At 39.0% G+C, this 22,532-nt stretch overlaps 1 protein-coding gene across 10 annotated transcripts in view; it reads right to left on the reverse strand.

Annotated features, from left to right (window-relative positions):
* Positions 1-8,325: 8,325 nt before the first annotated feature.
* The window catches only part of MTRR (5-methyltetrahydrofolate-homocysteine methyltransferase reductase), a 28,707-nt gene continuing 14,500 nt past the window's right edge, over positions 8,326-22,532 (reverse strand). For all 10 annotated transcript variants that reach the window (XM_074576241.1, XM_074576233.1, XM_074576235.1 and 7 more), the window contains 9 exons: positions 20,993-21,146; positions 17,283-17,371; positions 15,417-15,597; positions 14,258-14,300; positions 13,577-13,763; positions 11,858-11,976; positions 10,213-10,305; positions 9,947-10,126; positions 8,326-8,840 (listed from right to left, as the gene is read on the reverse strand). In XM_074576241.1, coding sequence (XP_074432342.1) covers positions 8,696-8,840; positions 9,947-10,126; positions 10,213-10,305; positions 11,858-11,976; positions 13,577-13,763; positions 14,258-14,300; positions 15,417-15,597; positions 17,283-17,371; positions 20,993-21,146 — 1,191 coding nt within the window. In that variant the 3' untranslated portion in view covers positions 8,326-8,695. The remainder of the gene's footprint in view (positions 8,841-9,946; positions 10,127-10,212; positions 10,306-11,857; positions 11,977-13,576; positions 13,764-14,257; positions 14,301-15,416; positions 15,598-17,282; positions 17,372-20,992; positions 21,147-22,532) is intronic.

Raw genomic sequence — 22,532 nt, forward strand, 5'->3', positions numbered from 1 at the left:
CCCAAGGGCCTCGCAATGAAGGGTTGGTGATGTAGTCGTTGTGTAACAGGGCAAGAGTGTTTGAGGAGCACAGGAGGCTACTGTTGATATACCCAGTAGAATGCAACATGGGGACACACTGCAGGGGACACTTGCTCTCCTGGAGAAGTCAAAGAATTCACTGAAGGCAGAGGCACGTGTCACTTTCCAAAACACTAGGAATGGAGGTTGGCCAGAAAGCACTCATCCCTCAAAGCAGATGATTAACTGTGTTAGTTCAGCACATTTCCCATATTGCTGACTTTGGTGGAATTTTTATCTGACTTCAACTGCAAATTGAAGCTGACTACAAGACAGCAGAGTCCCCAGCAGCTGACAGCAGCACAAGCGTCCTCTGCCTCCTCAGGAAGCAAGTCCACCTGTGGCAGAACTGCCTTTATTGTATTCCTCTACTACGGTTTGCCAGCGGAGATAAACTGGACAGTCTGTCTCAGGAAAGCCACTGTGTTTACTCTGAACGCTACAAGCAATGAATCCCAGGTGCCCTGCCAAGAAATCTTAACCTCAGCATGCATCAAGGAGACCAAAATCTGAGAATGAAAACCAAGTATACCGAAGACTAACACTCATGACTCTTCAGATACACTATTCCCACTTTAATGATCTTTCTCCTGATTTCTTAAAAAAAGGGTGATGCCTATGCCATGGACAGATTTACCCCGACAGAAATCTGTGTATGCTACATTGATCGTTGATTGCTTATTTGCTGGCTTGGCAGGGGCTGATTTCCACACGCACATCCTGCCTGAGTGATGATAAGAACAGGAAAAAGAGAATGCACGTTCTTTTTCTGTCATCTAACACACGACCAGTGCTGGAGGCATGTATACTATGTATGTATATTTTTGGTTTCCCTTGACAGGAGATTTTTGAATTAAATAAACCCAAAGGATGACATGGCTATCTGCATCATATTCGCTAGGAGGTCACCAGTATCAGTGCCAGAGAAAACAATAATATTTCCGTCTCTTTCTCTATTCTGAATGGTCTGTCAGAGAAAAAGAAGGGTATATCCTCTGCAGAGGACAACCCAAAATCTGCAAAAATTCCGTGATATGAGTTCAGAGACACAGAATCAATTCATTAAGAGACAAATGAAGTATTTGTCCTATTAAAAAAAAAATGGGATTATATAGCAGTCATTTCTGAAATACACATCAAGAGGTAGAAAAAAGTTCTTCCATTGCTGGCTCCTGGCTTTCAGACGTTTCTATATGCTCCTTTACACTTCATTGCAACAGAATTCCCAGATCTGTACATGAGAAAAAAAACAAAACAAAACAAAATTCCAGCCTAGATGCTGCCGTTGGAATTATTGCCATGAAACACAAAGATGTATGGGAAATATGACATACCTTCAGATGGCAGAATCAGCTTTGGAAATTCAAATGCAAATATTCAAACCACCAACAGGATACCTTCTGGCATGAGAAACGCAGCCACAAGTACGTGCAGAGGAGAGAGGAGAGGTTATCAGAGGAACACATGCATCTGCAATAGAAGATAAGCAGATGACAGCAGTGTATACAGTGAGGTACAAGGACAAAGAAGCAAGAAAGATAACAGGAAAATAGAAAAAGAAATTAGCTAAACCTTTTCAAAGATTCTACCTGACTACATTATAGAAAAAGATCTCTTTAGTCCACCTTTTCCATTCAATTAACAGCTGGAGTTGACACAAAGGTATTATCCAAGAATTTAGAGGCAAGGAGGTGGTTTGTGCAATCTGACGATGGAGGATTGCACAACATGAGGCAGATCACTAAATTAAAATGTGCATAATACTGTAACACATTTGAAACAACTTGATTTACAGTGGTTCACGTTTATACTGAGGGCTATACGGAATCTGAAAACTAGTTATTTAACAGGAATTATATACTTTTGAAGATTTTATGTATTTTAATGAGAAAATAAATTAAAGCAACTGTGCTGCCCCAAGTAATTTATCAGTGAGGGGAGTAAGAATTTCACAGAGACCTTTGGCAAAATAAACCTGAAGTCCTAACAGTAATTCAACTGCTATGTTATCATATATGATAAAACATGGGTTGACATGCTGCACATACAAGGCGGTGACAAATAACTTGTGAAAATTTACTATTCAGCCACCATCAGGTCATAAATACAAGAACTTTCAGAGTCCCTCATTGACAGGAGCACGTGCGTTTAAAATCTGTGAGTCCCTTATTTCAAAGTAGAGCATTGTGGGTTAGCTCCCGCAGGCTTAGCCGTGTATTGACATGTACTTTCCACTTGAAACTTTCAGAGCTGTCTACCCTGCACATCAACATTACAAGTAAGTATTAACCATCCTTTTCAGATGCATTAGAAATTTAATTATAAGTGATCATCTGAAACGCACAATTACCTGGATCTCTGTCCAGATCAAAGCTGACTATCACCCAGTGCTGCAGAGCCTCAACACATGGCTCAAAAAAAATAGCAATGCAATCATTCTTTGCACAAGCCCACCAATAAAAATACAAAACAAAATTTGGTTTATTAGGCCAGCTGGCATGTATACTTTGTCTTACTGAAGCCTGTATGCACCCTTTTTTGCAGCCTGGCTCACAGTAAGTCAACCAGTTTGGTTTTAATTTAGCTTTTAATTTAGCTCTGTTGAGGATGAACTTGCCAAGACGTACTGAATTGCAGTTCATACCATGTCTTGAATATTTTCTCTTCAAGAGATTAATCTGGCTTAGGCCCAAACAAAGCAGGAACACAAAACAAATGTAGTCACATACCAGTGCTTAAGATGCTGCTGGAAATCTTTTAATGGGAAAATACTCTTGAACTTCAACATAAAGTTTTATTAGGAAACAAATGTGATCCTTTTTAATGCAAACATCAGGGAAAGGCAAATGGCTTTACTGGGTAGACTGCAGCAGTGGTCCATTTCATAAAGCATTGTCGGGAAAACAAAATGTAGACTATAGGCCATCAGACAATGCTGTAGATTCCAGAGGCACCCAAGAACACCTCGAACTCCCTAACGTGCAAGCTTTGAGTAACCTCTACAGGATTCCCACTTCATTTGCAGGTTTCCTTGGCGAATATCTTTTCACTATCTGAAGCTCAAGTCAGAAGCTTTCTATTATCCAGGGGAAACTACACGCCATATAAGAGAGGTGCCAGCAGCCAAGATGAAGACAAGCACTTGCAAAGGTCACTTGCGAGTGAGATTCCTGTTGGTTCTGTGCTCCAGCCTGTCAGGGTCCCTCTAAAAGGCAGCACATTCATCTCATCTATCAACCACTACTGCAGCCCCCGTTCATCATCGTCTACCAACTTGCCGAGTGAGAGAACCTGAGAATCCAGGTCATTAATGAAGCAGGACTGGACCCAGTATTGTCCCCTGGGCTACTACACTACTAGTGACTGGCATCCAGCTGAGCTAATCACAACCACTGGAGACCAGCAGTTCAGACAGTTTTCAATCCACCTCACTGATCACTTCCTTAGTCCAAATTTCATGGGTAAGACAGTGTTGAAAGCCTCACTACAACTGAGATCAAATGATATCCACAGCTCCCCCCGATCCAGCAAGCCAGTCTTCTTATTTTAGAAGGCTACCATGGTGGTCAGGCACTATTTCTTTATTATCCATGGTGATTAATCCAGGTCACCATTTTGCCCTTAGAAATGGTTTCCAGGAGGATTTGATCCATCACCTTCACCGGGATTAAGGTGAAGATGACCAGCCTGTAGTTATCCAGATCATCCTTCTGAGTCCATCTCGAAGATAGGAGTGACATTTGCTTTCCTCCAGCCCTCAGGAGCCTCTAGTCGTCATCATGATCTTTCAAAGATAATCTAGAATGGACTCACAATCTATATGTTGAATACATAAATAGAAACATTGACTAACAACCTATTTAAAAAATACACAGATTCTCTCACTCCCCTGTATTTTGACAGCAATGTCAGTTGGTAACATGCAACTCTACAAAAGCCTTTCCAGTTAGGGAGGTTAATAAGAACTAGACCAGCTGTACTTCTTCACGTGTTTGAAAGCCCTTAGCATGAAACAATGAGTTAGGGAAAAAAATATTTCCACCACATCTGTACAGCGGTTTACAGATTTATGCCCTCCATTTTGTTTACTATTTGTGCACTCATAAGGGTCTTTCTCTCTGCAAAATGAAACAGTAAGAAAAATCCTGTATTCTTCTAATAGCATGGAATGAATAGAGAGAACTACCCAGCGGCTATTTTTTTCTTGGAAATGTTCATTTGACATTTTATGAATAAAGGTCTACGTATATTTCGATAGCAAAATAGAGCTGTGTAAACTGAAGGACACATTTATTCAGACAGATATTTCAAAATATGCCTTACATATAAAGCAAGGGCAAAAATTAAACTGAGATCTTGGTAAAGCACACATATATGTATATTTCTATTAGATATATAGATGCATGTGTATGCAGAAAACAAAGGGCTGTTTAATGGGCTGTTTTACACAGTCCATTAAAAAAGAAAAAGCAAAATAACTACAAACTGCTGAAAGAATTATTATCCCCATTTCCCATGAGTTCCTAATTGACTTTTGTAGGAAGTTTTACGAACATGAAAGATGTTTCCCTTTACCTTAAAATGCAATACTCTCTCTGTGCAAAGCTGTAAAAACCTGAACAAACCTGCCCATTGGTAAGAAACATAGCCATTTCGACTTAGGAATTAGCTTTTTGTTTTAGAATTTTATAAAAATAAATAATAACAAAACAAAATTCAGTGTGTTCTGCTTCTCATAGGAACAGATATTTTAAAAACCAACTTGCGTGAAATTCTTGGACATCCAATCATTTATTTAAAAAGCGTTACAGAATTTCTTTCTGCCCCTCCTATCTGTGTTTGCTCCAGCTCTTTTAGTCAAAGAAAACCAAAAAATTTACTACTGTCAAGCTCTTGGGCTTCCATTGGCATTAATATCACCCGTTCCCAGCATGTTTAGGAACTGTAACATGAAAAAAGGAGAGAGATTCTGCCTTGAAGAAAATGTCTTCCAAGAGCCACAAGGTGTTTATCTGCCTGTAGTTTTGGTAGCTCATACACTGCTCCTTTCTCGTCTTTGCAGAAAACACAAATGAGCGCTGGTGACATCAAGACTGGATTATTCTATAGGGCTCCATCCCCACCAAAAGAAAAGGAGGGCAGAATTATCTTAGTCTCAAGAAGTAGTAGTCTACAAGAATCACAAGCAGGGAGCACTTAGCTGGAAGACAGAACAGTTTATACAAACACACAAAGAGAGACAGATGTGCCACAAGTGCTTATTTCAACATCTGGCCCTGCCCAAAAATGCGGAGTAGTTGTAGCTCCGTAATTCTGTTTTGGTTTGGTGATGTTCATAAATGGAGGAAAATTGACACCATTTTCTCACACAGCCTGCAAAACAACTTAAAAATACCATTGTCCCACCATTGAGGAGAAAATACTGGAAATGGCACTTCTAGCAAGTTACAATAAAATGCTTTTAAAAAAAAAAAGTTAAAAAAAATGCAATCAGTCATCTAAGCAATAGAGTTAAAAGCAGATCAGACTGACTGGATGTCTCTGACTGATGGAGCCTTACAGAACTGCTGTTTTGAAACCAACTGTAGAACCTTTTCTTTTTTAATAAGCACAATTGGCTTTGAGTGCTTTGTCAACGTGACAAACCTTTTCCAGCAGAAGTGGAGCATTTATTCAAATGGTAATGAAAGTGAATGTAATTTCTAGTGGTGCTGAATCAACTTTTCAAGGCTTTAATTTGCATTTGTATGAAACTCCAATTTTTTCAATATGAAACAATATTTGAATAGGGTTTTGAGACTAAACAAATTGACATACTGCTTTTGCCATCAATTTCAAAGTATTTTGATTTCTTTATGATAGGCAACTCTCATAATACCGAGCAACTTTTTATATTTACACATTCTATTCAATTGAAGAGCAGACTCTCGAGATTCATTAAAATAGTCTATAGCTCCTGTATTAAACCATTGTATCAACTAGCTCAATTTTCAGATCCAAATCAATTGCCTGTGCCATTCTGCCAACGTAGATTCATCTCTCAATTCACCATAAGTGACCAGGGCTTGTAGACCATAACTTTTAACGATGTAATATTCTTCCTATAATCACCAGCAGGCACGCAGTGATCCTCCCATTTTTATTCCTCCATAGCACACCCAAAATCAGAACAGAATAGAAAATAATACTGAAAATATTCTGTTGTTATTTATTGTATAATGACTGTCATGTCCGAAATTGGACACCTGGATTCGGTTTTGGTCTTCCCAACTCAGATGAAGCATAACTGGAGTGAAAGGGATCCAGAGATGGAGGCATAAAGTTTCCATCTGAACAGCAGGAAAAAAGCTGAAGCTGTCAGGTTGGGACTCAGAATGACAGAGCTACTCAAAAAAAAAAAAAAGGCCCCTTTTATACAAGGGACATCCAATGAAACTGAGATGCCTATAAATTGGTTGTGCAAGACCATCAACATACCAAATTGCTAAATAAATTGCAACGAGGATATCCATATTTATATTATAGAAAACAAAAGTTGGAAGCCTAAGACCTCATGTGAACCACAAAGCTCAAAGTTGAGCTTTAGGCAGGTCATTTTGTGTCTGTTTGCTGTAACTGTTCTTTTATTCTTCTTTTTTTTTTAAAAAAAAAAACCAACCCTACAGAATAATGGGTTCAATAGAAATGGTTATTTATGTGGAATTTAGCACTATATACCACGTCAGCTGAATTTGTTCATTCAGGCAGAGGATTCGTGAATCAGGTACATTTAAAATTATCTATGGCATGGTGTTGACAAAGCTTTTAAAAGCACAAAGTCTTCAAGTACAGGCATCTGATACCTTATCCACCATGGCACTATTTTTGCCAAGCAGGGAACCTGACAAAGTATTTCTGTTCTCAACAGCACAGAAATACTATCATCTGGGAAGTACTATTAGTAAGGCTACATGATAACATTTAGATAAAACATGCATTGTATATTATCCAGATGGTTTATGTGACAACACATCTTTGTCTAGTACCAGTAATTGCTATTAGGCAGCATAAAATATAACTGCTGGAGAAGTATTTGCATAACATTCAGGGATGGTCTCAAAAACAGTTCGTATTTTTGGAGTACTTACAATAACTAACAGTGCAGTAAGACACTGGTTAATGGAAGAGTTCAGATAAAACACATGCAGATGCCACTAACTCTCTGGCATTCCATGCCTCCTGCCCTCCTCGGCTAGACAGGGGGAGAAAAAATATAACAAAAGGCTCATGGGTTGACATAAGAACAGGGAGGCCATTCAGCAATTACCAGCACGGGCAAAACAGGCTCAACTTGTGGAAATTTGATTCATTACCAATTAAAATCAGAGTAGGGTAATAAGAAATAAAACTAAACCCTAAAACACCTTCCCCCCACACCCTCCCTTCTTCCCAGGTTCAACTTCACTCCCAGTTTCTCTACCTGCCCCCCCCGACAAGTGGCACAGGGAGACGGGGAATGGGGGTTGTGGTCAGTTCATCACATGTTGTCTCTGCTGCTCCTTCCTCCTCAAGGGAAGGACTCCTCACACTCTTCCCCTGCTCCAGTGGGGGGTCTCTCCCATGGGAGACAGTCCTCCACAAACTTCTCTGTGGGTTTCAGTTCTTCACAAACTGCTCCAACATGGGACCATTCCACAGGGTACAGTCCTTCACGAAGAGACTGCTCCAGCATGGGTCCCCCATGGGGCCAGCAAACCTGCCGCAGCGTGGGCTCCTCTCTCCACAGGTCCTCCCAGGAGCCTGCTCACGCACAGGCTTCCCATGTGGTCACAGCCTCCTTTGGGCACAACTACCTCCCCCAGCGTGGGGTCCTCCATGGGCTGCAGGGGGACAGCCTGCCTCACCATGGTCTTCACCACGGGCTGCAGGGGAACCTCTGCTCTGACACCTGCAGCACCTCCTCCCCCTCCTTCTTCACTGACCTTGGTGTCTGCAGAGTTGTTGCTCTCTCATATTCTCAACTCCTCTCTCTGGTTGCTGCTACCCCACAGTTTTCTGCCTCCTCTTCCTAAATGTGTTATCACATCACAAGTGCTACCATGGTTGCTTATGGGCTTGGCCTTGGCCAGAGGTGGGTCCATCTTGGAGCTGACATGGAGAAGCTTCTAGCAGCTTATGACAGAAGCCACCCCTGTAGTCCCCCAGCTACCAAAACCTTGCCTCACAAACCCAATACATATTCAAATAAATCTTGGCAAGTCAGTAACGTATTTGATGACACACAGATTAGCGTGTAACATCACGTTTACTCTGTAGCTTCTTTATGTATACATTATAGGAAAAAATACATGATGTAATGTAAACATACAATTATACTTGTACAAGGTTTTACTTTCTATGTGAAGGTGAACTTAAAATGAGAGAATCAAGGCACTGAGGCAGTCTATTTTGTAAACGTCATTAAAAAATCATACGCTTCAAAAGGCAGCCTGGCTTGCTGTCATTTAAAAGGTTTCATATTCCTGTTTGAAAGGTCAACAGAGAAAGTTAAGATTTGTGTGATTACAGACAGCACTTCTGACAATAACTTTTAGTCAAAAGCGTAAGTGTGAAACAAAATCTTTTGCGTTACAAAGGCATAGGAAAAGCTAAGTATTTAGCTCCAAACATCCTGCAAATATCGTTTTGCCTCTCGAAGAGTGGCCAGGATTTTCATTGCTTCCAACTTGTCAACTTTCATTTCCATGCTTATAATGTCCACTACAGCATCACTTACACCATCAGCCATGTGCTTCTTATCTCTGGGGAAAAAAAAGGGGAGGGGGGAAGGAGAAAAATGCATAATAGTGTATTTTTCCTCTTATCAATAACTTCAGAGGCAGGATACTATTGGAAAAGAGTAATTAAAAAAATCCCAAACACAAATACAGCTTGTATATTGTATGGCAAGATGCTCACTGAGTTTTCATGTAGCTGAGTACTGACAGTAACAAGGGCTTCTCTCAGTCAAACATTAGAAAGTTTTCAGCACACTGTAATTTATAGGAAAAAAACCTTGGGACCCTGTTGAGGTGTCACAGAAGGTGGCACACAGCAGAGGACTGCTGCTATCTCACAGCTGTGCAGTTTATCATCACATGTATTCAAGTATCTCATTTTCTCAAAATAAATCTATTAGCTTGAAACCTCCTATAGCTTAATTGAATATTAAAAAAGAAAAAGCAGTAATAAGTGACTAAAGCAATCAGTGGAACTGTGTGGTTACAAACCCTAGTTTCAAGACTATATTGGAAAAAATGGAGATAGTGACAAAATTCAAGCACTCCAGGAAGGCTATTTCAACATCATGTTCGTCCTTTCTTTCAGACAGCTCTAAATTAAGACGGACGTGGACCTGTTGGAACAGGTCCAGCGGAGGGCCACAAAGATGATCAGAGGGCTGGAGCACCTATGCTATGAGGACAGGCTGAGAGAGTTGGGGTTGTTCAGCCTGGAGAAGAGAAGGCTCTGGGGAGACCTTATGGCGGCCTTCCAGTACCTAAAGGGAGCCTACAGGAGAGATGGGGAGGGACTCTTTATCAGGGAATGTAGTGAGAAGATGAGGGGTAATGGTTTTAAACTGAAAGAGGGGAGATTTAGATTAGATATTGGGAAGAAATTCTTTACTGTGAGGGTTGGCCAGCGAAGTTGTGGATGCCCCATCCCTGGAAGTGTTCAAGGCCAGGCTGGATGGGGCTTTGAGTAACCTGGTCTAGTGGGAGGTGTCCCTGCCCAGGGCAGGGGATTGGAACTAGATGATCTTTAAGGTCCCTTCCAACCCAAACTATTCTATGATTCTATAAATCTTCCTGCTAACTTCTGCTAACTCTGCGCTCTTTGTGAGACAGTCCATCTCCACTCTACTCACCCACATACATAGAAGTAACCTCTCTCTTTCAGCAGGACTCTGGCAACTTCCTTAGCATAAAGCCTAATGGCATCTTGCACATATTTAGGCGGGGCTACTTCTGCAGTTGAAGAGTCTCTTGAGAAACAAACCTTAAGATGAGTTAACGTGCCATTTTCAAGAAAACATTTGAGCTCCTCTCTGAAAGGCAATGAAAACTGTTAGTAATGACTCTGAGATAAGGACTCTCTCATGAATAGAAAATTAATGTTAAATGGCAAACTTGCTTGAACAAATAGTCTCGATGTTGATGCCGACAACCAAAAAACAGCCATGTCTCTCCAAATTCCCAGTCTGTATGTTCTTCTCTGAGCTTTTGCCTAAACAGACCAAAAAAGAATGTATTGATAGTATGTAAATCCAATCCTGTTTTAGGAAGTGCAGAATCTAAAATGCTCATGACCTAATTCTCATTTAATGTAGTGCTTTGTCAAACCTGTGTATTGGCATAAATGTGAAATGGCATAAGGTAAATCACAGTCAAACCCTCCTCCTCTGATTTTTTTGAGTAGTCACTTTTGGCCCAGCTCAAAATCAATCAATTTCAAAGGTTGGTTTTGGGTTTTTTTTGTCACAGTTTCATATTGGAATAGTCAAGTCTGACACTTCCAAACATCTCACAAAACAATCCTGACTGCTTAATAAGGAGATGACTACCCTTTATCCTTCATTGGAAGCCCTGTAAAAACACCTGGGAAAACTCAGCACAAAGCATTTTTAGCACGCTTTCCATTTAGCTGTAGAAACCTGCAAGACTTTATGAATAACAATCCATTCACTACTGCATCATCAGAAGAGTTATTGCATTTTCTTGAAATAATGCTGAAGGTATTGCTTTATAGGGACTTTAGCTGCAACTTTCTAGTTATATTTTGAGAGAGATATTTTATTTATCACTGATCAAATGCTTATGAAATGCTATGGATCCTTTAAAATGAAAAATACTTCTGAGAAAGAAAGGTTTATTTGGGGGTTAAAACTAAGGAGTAAGATTTGTATATAATGATTTGGTTAAAGCAGAAGCATGGAGTCAGAAACATCATGTCAAAATTTCACTCTTTCAAATAAAATGGTTAAAAAGTAATTGTTACAGGATGTGAGAAACTCCATCACTTTGCTGGAACAAATGAGTCAGGTAGGAACGATATAAGATGTGTTGGGTATCTATAAAACTTGCAACCGTTCCCACCCAAATATTCCACTCTTCCCATTTACTGTTTCCTCCAAATGATCATGTTTTTACACGTTCTTAGGGATGAGGTCCCTGTCAATTTTTGAAGAAGCATCTCTTTGCCTTGCAAAATTATGCTGCTGGAATTGGAGTGGGGAAAAAAACCCACAAAACCCAAGATTACTGCCCAGTTGAGGGTCAGGTGCCAAGCTCCTGATCTTAAAACATCAAAATGTGTAAACACACAGAAACAGGGAAATGGGGGAGAAAACTGACATGCAGCATGCCAAAGCTTTTTATAGACATGTCACGTCTGAAGGAAATGGATTTTGAATATCAAAGTTAAGCCAATCAATACTGTTTCTAACAAATGGCAATCACTTACAGGCCTTCCACTAGCAATACACACATAAAAGATTTAATTCCTTATTACTATTTCTGCAACTCACCCAATGCTTAAATATCCACTACAGATATTAAATACAGTCAAATGAAAGTGTAAGTTTCACTCATTTGAAACACAAATAAATAAACAAGCACTGCTTATTTAAAATTAATAAGACTTTCTAATCGGCATACCACTGTTAACAAAAAGTAAGAAGAAAAAAATAAGAAAATTAACTACACTTGTACTCAAAACCCGAGGCTGTAATTCCCTCAACAAAAAAAGGCTGCTTTCCACGTAACAATTTGGTACATACCGATGTTGAAGGAAACCAATAAATGGTGAAATTCCTGTTCCTGGACCAACCATCATGAACGGGACAGATGGGTCTCCAGGTAAGTGGAAAGTATTGTTTGGACGAGCAAAAATACATACCTAAAATGAAGTTAGACAGAATACAATTGAAGAATATTCTTAGGCAGTGAAAATGCCATTAACATTTTAGAACCTTTAGGATATTTACACAGTGTATGTGTCCACACACCCTTCCAGATCCTGAGCTTCAGAGTTATTTTTAATAAACTCTAAATCTAAAAAAACTAAATAAAAAGATGTCTGCCATACAGACATCTGGAATAAAATTTTATGAGTTTCTGAAAAAAACACCCCAATCACACAATACTTACAGACTTATTAATTAATCTGGGGAAAAACTAGACAAAACCACACAAATTATTCTTCTGGTTTGATGATGAAAAAAAAATAGTATAATTCTTGTTGCAGGGGACAGTATTTGTGTTTCTATTACACTTATTCTTCAAACCACACTTGAGTTAGGAGGTTATTTTCTCTATTAATGATTCCAAACTGGTCATTCCTTTAAAAAATACTGCAAATGGTAAACACGTTTATAATGTAAAGTGTTTTCAATTAATCTTATTTTTGTGTAAGATCACAATCATCTGTTTTGTACTGGTATTTCACATATTTCTGCACTCTATTGCTGAACATTTACCTATGCTGAATTCTAGCTTGCGCAGCAGATGCAAATAGTTCTGAACTTTATTCAGACTCAATTTGTAATAATCCTCTGTTTTTTACTTTTTACTCCACCCCTGTTTCATGTTTGATCTTTAATATATTGTAAATCAATTATATTTTAAATAAAGAGCAGATGTGAATACTGGAATAAGATATATGATGTTTTTTGAGTTAGTTTAAAAAATTAAGATAACTTGCATGGGTTTTCCCCCATTTTGCCAGAACGACATCTTGAGTTAGTGGCAGTTTTCTTGTAACCAAATTCTATGCTTGTTTCAATTTTTCTTATTCAAATATAGATTAGACTGGTAGTAGTTCTTTTGACATATTAATTATATATTATAATTCCAAATTTTTAATAATTAATTTACACCTGGTGACTTTGAAACCAATTAACTACTTAGTTTCTCTGCCACAAAAGGAAAAGAGGCAAAAAAAAAAAGAGTACCTTCTCCTAGTAATACCCACTATGCCAAACCATCTTTGATGCACATCAGAAATACCACAGAAGATTGTCCTCTGTGTCGCATTCAATAACATGGCCTTTGCAAACTGTGTGAGACCTGACAAGAAGAAAGAGGTTTATGATTTCTCCCCTATTATCTGCCACCTGGAGGTGACCAAGTGCCTCTCTCCTCCGACATAACAGCCATAATCATTTAATTGCACAGTAGTATTTTACTCCATGAAAATATCTTCCAAGACTCACTTAAGACTACAGTGGGGTGGAAAACGACTCTGGCCTTTCAGCAATGTGAAGTTTCACTACTCATGTTTTACTTTATTTGGGGATACCTGAGTTTAGCAACTTAGCAGTGAAATTCCAAACATGTTACGCAGAGAAGGGTAAACTTACAGGTAGGGTAGAGCTGCAAAATGAAGGTGCATACTGCAAAAACACCTGCATTATATCACAGCAGTGAACAAAGAAACCTGCAATTGCTTCAAATGCATAAATTTAATGGTTAAGGGAGTTTAGATCTAATATTTGTACCTTTTCAGTTGAAGGGTTTCCTCCTTTTGTATCCGGAATGTTTTTATTGGGATGCAGTAGAGGTGCAACTAACTCAGCAAGCCAGCCTGTACATACTCCTTTCCGTGCGACTGCTCTAGTGGGACAGGCAGGAAACTCCACAATATTGAACACAAAACATAGTTTTCCTGGCTGATATGAGTTTGAACTGTAAAGATAAAAGTATTTTAAAAAACCCCAAACCTGAGAGATAGTTGTACAATCTTACAGCAGGTCAATCTGCAGCCCAAACCACATCATTTGAATCAAGATTCTCAGTGTTCAGTTAACTGAGTGACATTTATATATAGTTAGTAGTGTTCAGTTAATTGTGTGATATGCATATATAGTTTGAAAACGTCTTAAGATTGGACTCAGAGGCCAGTGCCTCCAGAAGGGAATCTGAAATCCTCTCTATCAGGTTCACACATGTGTAAGCTTGTTCTTGAGAACTCTATCCTAAAGTCTTGCCAGACACTCAAAACAATGTTGCTTGAAATAGTCAAACCCTGGGGTATTTTTGCAACAGGGATACAGTCACTTTTTCCTCAGGTTCTATCCTTTATTCCTCTCTTTCTTCTTTAGATCATAACGTACGCACATACACACACTTGAGAAAAAACATACCTAAATAACCAAGAAGATACAATTTGAATCGATTACCTTGACACTGAATAGGATCTGGCTTGTAATTTAGGAAGATGTTCTGAAAAATTAAAAATAAAATTAAAAATAAAAGCATCGTTTCTTGTTTGAGTCCCCCCAATGATAATGAAAATATCACACGAGTGTTTACACAAACAATGAGTGTTTACACAAGCATATTACAATTTAACAGTACTTTTACTTTATTAACATTCTGTGTTTGTGTCTCAGAAATAAGCTATTAAGAGTGAACTCTATTTTGAACTTTTTTTAGACTTTGTGGAACATCTGTTAGAGATACCATAAAATGAGGCCACAGCAGTCAATGTATGGAGCTGTTGGACGATTAAAAACAACTGTAAGGTGCACACAAGAGATGCTAGTAGCTAGTTGACAAAGTGAAGCTTGAAATTTAATTTTCCCTACCTTTCACCTAAGACTGCTTTATGGAGCTCAAAAGCTCTAAGAATACGAACTGCTTGATTGAAAGTTTCCTATATATAACATCCTAGAAGCAGACATGCCAGTTCAATTTCAAACCGCTATGAATACCTATGTAAATTTTGAAATCACGGCTTAAAAAACCAACAAAACAATAACAGGTACAGGAGTTTACTGGGCCTTTTTTCAATGAGAAACACGCTATATGTATCACCCTCCCACACACACATTTATATCTACATATGTATGTACATATACATACATAGAAACAGTGTCTTCAAAGGAATGACTCGCCCTAGCATGCAGACTGCACATTTTGGCTGACGAGAAGGGCATATTAAAAGAAGACAGGCATATTGCTAAGTGAACAGTACGGTGGGGAATGGTGACAACAAGTGGGCAATACCAAAAAAACTGTGCACAGCAAATGCCAGAAAACATGCAGTGGAGTAACAGGCCCTAATCCTGCAAAAACTTTATGCTTATTTTTTATGCACAGGAGCAATCCGGAGTAAACTGAAGCACAGTTTTGCAAACGCACCTAAGCGTTTTGCAGAATAAAGGCCAAAGACTACACACACAGAGCTCTGTTCCCCAACAATAATTTTAGTTTCATCACTATGAATATTTCTAAGGCAGTTAATGGAACAGTTATTCCCCTTTCTCAGGAAACTGAACATTTAGTCTGATGCATTTTCAGAAACAAAACCTAATTAAGTCTAAATCAGTCACTTACCAATTAACAGGTTAAGTGAAGGCTTGCAGCTTGGAAAAGCATGAAGTAAATCCAGCAAGCAAACATTAGACTCTCTAATAAAGCGTGTGTAATCAGAGGCTCCTTGTCTGCTGCAAAGCTCTTGAAGCCGCCGTTTTTCTCCTGCATCACTGGTACATTCTACAAGAGCTCGCAAAAACGCCTGCAGAGAAGAAAATAAGAGTGGAGGATACAAAACCAAACCTGTCCATTTGGGAAAATCATCACAAAACCGGGAAAAACTTGGGTTGCCTGAGGACAGGAAGCAGTCACCTGACAAGTCAATGGATAATACTTTTTATTTCCCAATGCACAGTTTCACCTACTATGAAAAATTTACTTTTTTTGGGGGGGTTGTTTTTTTTTGTTTGGGTCTTTTTTTTTTTTGGCTGCTCCTCTGACGTCTGGAACAAGCTAGCAGGTCAGAAAATCCTACTTAGCCTGAGTGGGGAGAGACAAACAGGCAAACAGGCATAACGCATTCCCTGATAAATCTCAAATTCATGAAAGGTTTTCTTATTTATGTATTTGCACTTTAGTTAAGTGAACAGCCCCGTAACACAAATTAATTCAAAACAAACCACCATTTGCTAAGTTATAGAAGCTGGGAAAGGAATAATAAAAAGTCTTAGAAGAGATATCACTGTAAATAAAGTATGGTATTTAATGAGTCATGTAAATGTCACTGTGGTGTTTTAGTCCGTACTTTATGCCTACATAGCTGTACTGCAAGTTTTTCTTAAGGGAAAATTAAATGGAGCATTGCAAGATAAAGTAAAAATCAAATGTAAATAGTTACAAGGTTTTTTCCATAAGTAAGGTGGAAATAGACACGATGCTTAAAAGAAAAGTGATCCAAAACACCAAGTGCAATCAGATGGTGTATTCTACACAAAAGAATACCTGGAAAGCAATTTGAGTGTGCTCAAACACTGAGCTTCCAGACAACAGTTTCGAGTATGGAGTTACATTCCACCACGAACAGGTAATAAGGCAGATAGGTTATAAAAACTTGCTTGGGTGATATTCCCCAGCCAGCACTCTCTGCCTACTCTTATTGTTGAGACAAATTTTCAAAATTATTAAATGCAGTTTTGAAAAGGTTGAAAAAATTGGAAGATTCTCTTCTCTTCTGCTGTGAAATCCACTAAATTGAGTGAAAAGATCCTTCCAAAAAATTATTTTCCTCAGAGACCCAACCAATACAACTGTTTTGCTTCATCCTTCATACAAAGTTACCTTTAAAATGTGTTTTGACAATACTAGAAATACACATGCATTTCCTGTTGCAAGCTTCTAGTTTTTTGCAGACACAGGATGAAAGGAAAATAATAGTCACACGTTGTGAGAACAAATACTACACAAGCAAAAATCTTTCTTTGAATTCTGCCAGGTTACTGAATGCTAAAGAAAAGCTTTAAAACAATTTTAAAAGACATTATGGTATGTTTGAATAGAGCAACATGCATATTTTCAGTGACAAAATTTGATCGACATGGCTCCCTCTGATTAGAAAGAATTTCTCTAAAATGCCTATGGGGCCAAGTTCAGCCAGCCTTCCAGTTACCTGGCACCAAATATCTAATACTTTTCTATTTACTTCCAGAATAGTTATGAATCAAGGTACTGCAGAATGTGAATAGAGATTTCAGTATTTCACAGTTTGCCAGATAAAAGTAGCAGAAGTAAAATTTCTTAGAAGAAAGTAAAAACAGCAGCATACAAACTGACAATCCTTACCCTCCAAGAAACATGGTAACTACAAATGAAGCAAGGATACATCTGTAAGAACCCATACAGCATAGAATTACTAAGGATTTCTTTTTAAAACAACAAACACGTAATCACCTTTTTGGGAATTGCTCTTAATTCCAGACACCAGGTTAGAATGAATTTCAGAGTGCTTCTTTCAGGGATGTGTTGTGGATGAGTTGCTCCTAGTTCAGTGGGAGAAAAAAAAAACACACCAAAAAAGTGCATCCATTAGCATCCAAAAATGGCATCACAGAGTGCTTGCTCCTTCAAGAAATACAAGAGAGCTAAACTGCATTCAATTCTGTATGTTTGAACCCCAGCTGGTTAGTGGAAATCATAAACTAAACAGCAAGACAGTTTTCCAATGAAGTATCAATGACAATTTTCCATAGAACAGTCAAAATTTAGCAGGAAACAGAGGGGTATAATACATGAGTCGTCAAATAAATTTCATTGCTAAACCACTCATGGCTTTGTTGCCACTTTCCAGCTTGAAGAAATCCAGAGAAATGCTTACTAGGAAAAAGAACATCCACATTTTTCTCCCCTCCATCAATAAGCACTCCTGAAAATCAGAACATGATGAAGTTTTCTAATAGTCTAACCAAATGTGTATGTAGCCAGTGCCAAGCTGGAGCTTCCGAGGCTCAGCAGATCCAAGGAGTTTCTGTACAAGCAAATAATCCCTCCTGTTATCTCTACAGGTTCCATTTCTGCGAGGGAGGTACACCGACATCCCATCTATCCCTTCATGGAGTCAGCTGAGGTGCAGCTTGGCTTATCAGCCTCATGCCGTGTCATGCTAAAGTGGCTATTCCAAGCTAACCCCAAAAGCAACGTAAGAGCATTTATGTTACAAAACACCTTCAATTAATAAGCTCTGCAGCTCCCAAATTGCTTCCTTACATACCTAACTTGCATGTTGGGATTTCTCTTGACAACATTTCTTGGCTTTGACATCTAGCTACTGATTCTTACTATGCTTTTTCCGTGCTCAAGAGCCCTTTAATACTACAGAATTTTCACTCCAAGAATATACCTACATAACTTGCTAAATTACCTCTTCATATTGTCATTACTTGATCAAATCCTTGCTACAAAGAACAAAATTTACTTTTAGAAAATAAGAGGATTGGCATAAACGTAATGCAGGAAAGAAGCATCCATTTTTATATTATACAAATTTCCTTTTCTTGAACATGCTGACAGCATGTTCCAAGAGGTATTTTGTCCTCTTCTTAGGATGCCCGTACATACAATAAAAAAGCAACTCCAGAAATTCAGTATAGACTTTGTACCAGACTGCAAATAATTTCTGTTTTGTCCTCTCAATTGATCTCATCAATTTCATCAGTGGAGTTGCTGGTAAATCTCAAAGTCACAGCAGAGGCACAGTTTGCCATTCGTGCTCTTCTTTTCTCCCAGGTTTTTCAGCTCTCTTCATTCAGTAAACCCACAACTATAATAGTTACTACAAATTCTTCAGAAATGCGAATGCAGTTTAGAGACAATCATCTTAAAAGGAACGCAACTACGCAACATTGCTAGGAATTGCAAAGCTGCATTATACAACTGATTCTTTGGTACAGATTGGCAATAACAAGTTATTAAGTTACAGTAACTTAATGAGTCTCTGCTCACCAGCACAGCTCCACAGAAATGAATTTAGGTTTGTTCCTAAACCATTTAACTTCATAACTGCAGTGGACGGAAGTCAGTGTACAAGCTATGATTGGAGATCAGCAGATCAGCAGCAACTTTCTAGGTCCCGGCCAAGTATCCAAGGCAAGCGTAAAAAGTCAGCATGACTTGCTCTGGGTCATCCAGAAGATATAAGACCAGAACCAAGAACTTTTGATTCCCTGCGCTGCAATCCAGTGCTACGATCATTATCATTCATTAAGATTCACAAACAGAATCTTTTCCCCAATTAGTGCTCCATTAGGCAGCCAGAGATGCAATAACCTGGATTATTTACACATAGGATGAGAGCACTGATATTCCAAGTTGAATTCAATCCAAACTAACTTTGCCTTGGAAGGACAGTTTTTTCGGTATACAAAAACAATCAAGCGGCTAAACTATGTACACTTGGCTATACAGGCTCTCTTCCACATGGAAAATGCTGTGACACTGATGAACTCAAAGTGCCCTGTTCGGGCAGCTTTATGTCCTTCCTGCAACATCAGCATAGCGGAAGAAAGGGAACTACTGTAGGCAGGAAGGAGAAAGTATCTCTCTGTGCCTATTCAAGGAGACCTTCACTTTGAACGTGCTGCTGACACTGTCTTTAACTTACAAACAGAGATTCAAGTTTTATGCAGTCAGGTAGCAGGGCTGATTTGCACAGAAAAACCTACTAGGAAGGAAACCCTTCAGGAGGGACAAAATTTTAAGCCCACGTTCCTATGAAGATCTGATGCTTTTGGCTCTCCATTACCTCCTCCTTTGCTATACCCTTCCCTTTTAATCGCTTCCTTTGAGAATGTGCTTGATTCTGTAACATCTGTAAATACTATAAACAGTACAAGTAGCATATCTGTGAAATCCCTCCATACCACACAATCTCTTGCTGCTTGCCTGTGCACGGTGGTTGGGCCCCGGACGGCGTGACACTGCCTTGAGCTTGAAGGTGCTCAGGTTGCTGAAGGCAGATTGTTAAAGAGCTGCGACCCTCCTGGGACCTTTTTTTCATTTCTTTGTTTTGTTTTTTTTTTTTGGTTTTTTATTTTTTTTTTGAGGAAGCAGGTGTGTTTGGGGTGGTCTGTCCCAGAGGAACAAGGACAATGGAAACTGTCCACAAGGGGTGGTGCAGGGGGAGGGTGTTCAGCACACTGGGGCTGAGTAACAGCCAGACCAGCCCTGTGGACGCAGGGCACATCCCCAGTGCAGGGATCAGGCTGTAACCGATACTGGCTCTGCTCCAAATCTAACCCGTGACCCCTCCCAGCAGAGGTTAGTTACTGCAGTGGAGGTCAAGGATGGGGATCAGCTGGGCCTGGACATCCCATATGATGTTATAACGTAGCCTGTCATGTAAACTCACCTCATCAACAAGTGAGTTATTTGCCAATTCCAAGAACAAGGGTCCATTTACATCTCATACTTAAGGGACAAGTTGTGTTGCCCTCAACCATGCAGAGAATCTCACCATGGGATCTGATTTACCCATAGACTGGGACAACAAAGAGCCCTACCCCATCCTGAAGAACTAAAGGCACAACTCAGCAGAACCATTAAGGCACCAATTGCAAATCAAGAGAAGAGTAATTCTCACAGATCCAGGTACACAGGCATACCTTGAACCTGCAGCTACCCTTTCTGAGGTGTGGGATCGTAAGACTCAGCAGAATAGATCCACATAGACCTACAAGCCCCTTAAAAGGCCCTCTGCAGCAGCACTAAGTCTTCTGCTTCAGGAGGGCGGCCCTTTTACAACGTAGAACAGATCGATGTGAAGTGCTGTGCAGGGAGAGATTTTACTTTCAAGTGGGGGATTGTTAGGTTATGTGATTAAGGGCTCATCTCCATAAACATGAAGGAGCACAGAGGAAGAATGAGATGGATGAACACCAATGCCAAGCTCAAGTTCCCAGTCCAAAGCTAACTCACGTATAATAAAATCGGCAGCAGCATTATATGCATCCACTCCCTTTTTTAACACATCTCTGTGACTTCCAACATGCCTCCATGAAATGACAGCTGGTCCCAATACTGACAACAAAAATGTTCAAAAGTATGCATACAAACTACTACCAACATAGAAAGGAGTACTTGTTCATGACCAGTGCATCATACCGTACCTTTCTTTTTAGTGCCCTGCTTAACCTTTACACAAATGAAATAATCTCCTTTTTCAGAAAGTCCCAAGATTTGAAGAAGTTCTTCCACCTCACTGACGTTGTTGGGACATATTACACAGAAGGCATCTCCAGGCTGATAGTCAAAGGCTGTATCCTGTTTTAAGATATGAGATAATTTCTATTAAATTGTATCATAAACCAAGGCCAACAGCATCCCAATTTCTAACAGCAGCAATCTTCCTACTATCGCAGTCAGATGAAGTCGTATGTTCTTTTACTTTGTACTAGCACTTCACTGTTTGGACCACATCAGAAACTAAATATTCACGTTTTCTTTTCAGGTTTAACCTCACTAATTAGAAAAAGCTTTCCTTAACTGCTTTAAATAATTTGCACACTTTAATAAGAACTGCTGAGCAGCCTAAACAGAAGGAAAATAAATATGTATTAAGATGATGTGTTCTATAATCAGTCCAGATCATTAATTACTGATGTACTTTGTTTTCTCGTTTGAGAAGAGCAGAAAAATTAAGTGCTCATAATTAATGCAACTTTGTATAGAGATACATTATCACTTAAAGAAAATTTGCTGGTTAAACTATTTGATGAACTGTGACTGAAATGATCCCAACTGTTTCTGTTTTCTGGAGGAAAAAAGAAAAACAGCAAGGGCAGAGCACAGTGAAAATTAAAAGGTATCTCAGATCTTAAGACCTAGATTCTACTTAGTTGGCTGAGGTTCTTCTGCCCAACTGCTAAAACCCTACTCAAGCTTCTGCCTGCTATAGAAACATACAGAATTATACTTGCATCGTTATGTTTCTCTTGTGCATCAGGTGAGGTAACCTGCATACACAGGTTGTTGAGAATGTGAGGAAAAAAAGGCACAAAATGTTTAAATTTTCAGTGTGTGCTGATGACAGGATACATGTATACACACAAATATATGCAAAAAACATGTCATCTCAGAGACTCACTTGCTCAAAACTTTAAATACACTCTATTTATGACTGACATATATATAGGTCCCATGGAAATTGAAACAGATTAGGCTAATAGAGTCCAATAAAAATTAGGGACAAAACCACAATATCCCAAAGGCATAATTCTACAAATTTGGAAAACCGCTCCAAAGCAGCTTTATCTTTCTTTTAAAGATTTCTTGTAAAGTAATATCGAGCACTGTCCTCCTTTCATCTTCAAACCAGTATACAAAATATGATCTTCCCTGAATAAACTAAACCTGATTTTACGTCTAGGGTAATGGAGATTGGCAGTTTGAGTATTACGTTAACAAGTCAGAGCAACTGAATGCCAGAGGTAGAAACAATGCTCGAGAGCTAATGATTCTTATCACTTGATCATACTAGTCAAATTATTACTTCTGCAGATTGCCTACCACGAGGAATAGTCACAATTTACTATACAGTTTCTGAATATTTCTTACGTTGTATACTTAAAAACTGAAAGTTTAATAATTTTCAATATTTCCTGTTTCCCCTTCTCCACTGTAAATTCCCTTCAGAAAGGTATTTCAGTC

This window comes from Larus michahellis, chromosome 2, assembly GCF_964199755.1.
Source record: "Larus michahellis chromosome 2, bLarMic1.1, whole genome shotgun sequence".
NCBI classification, from domain to species: Eukaryota; Metazoa; Chordata; class Aves; order Charadriiformes; family Laridae; genus Larus; species Larus michahellis.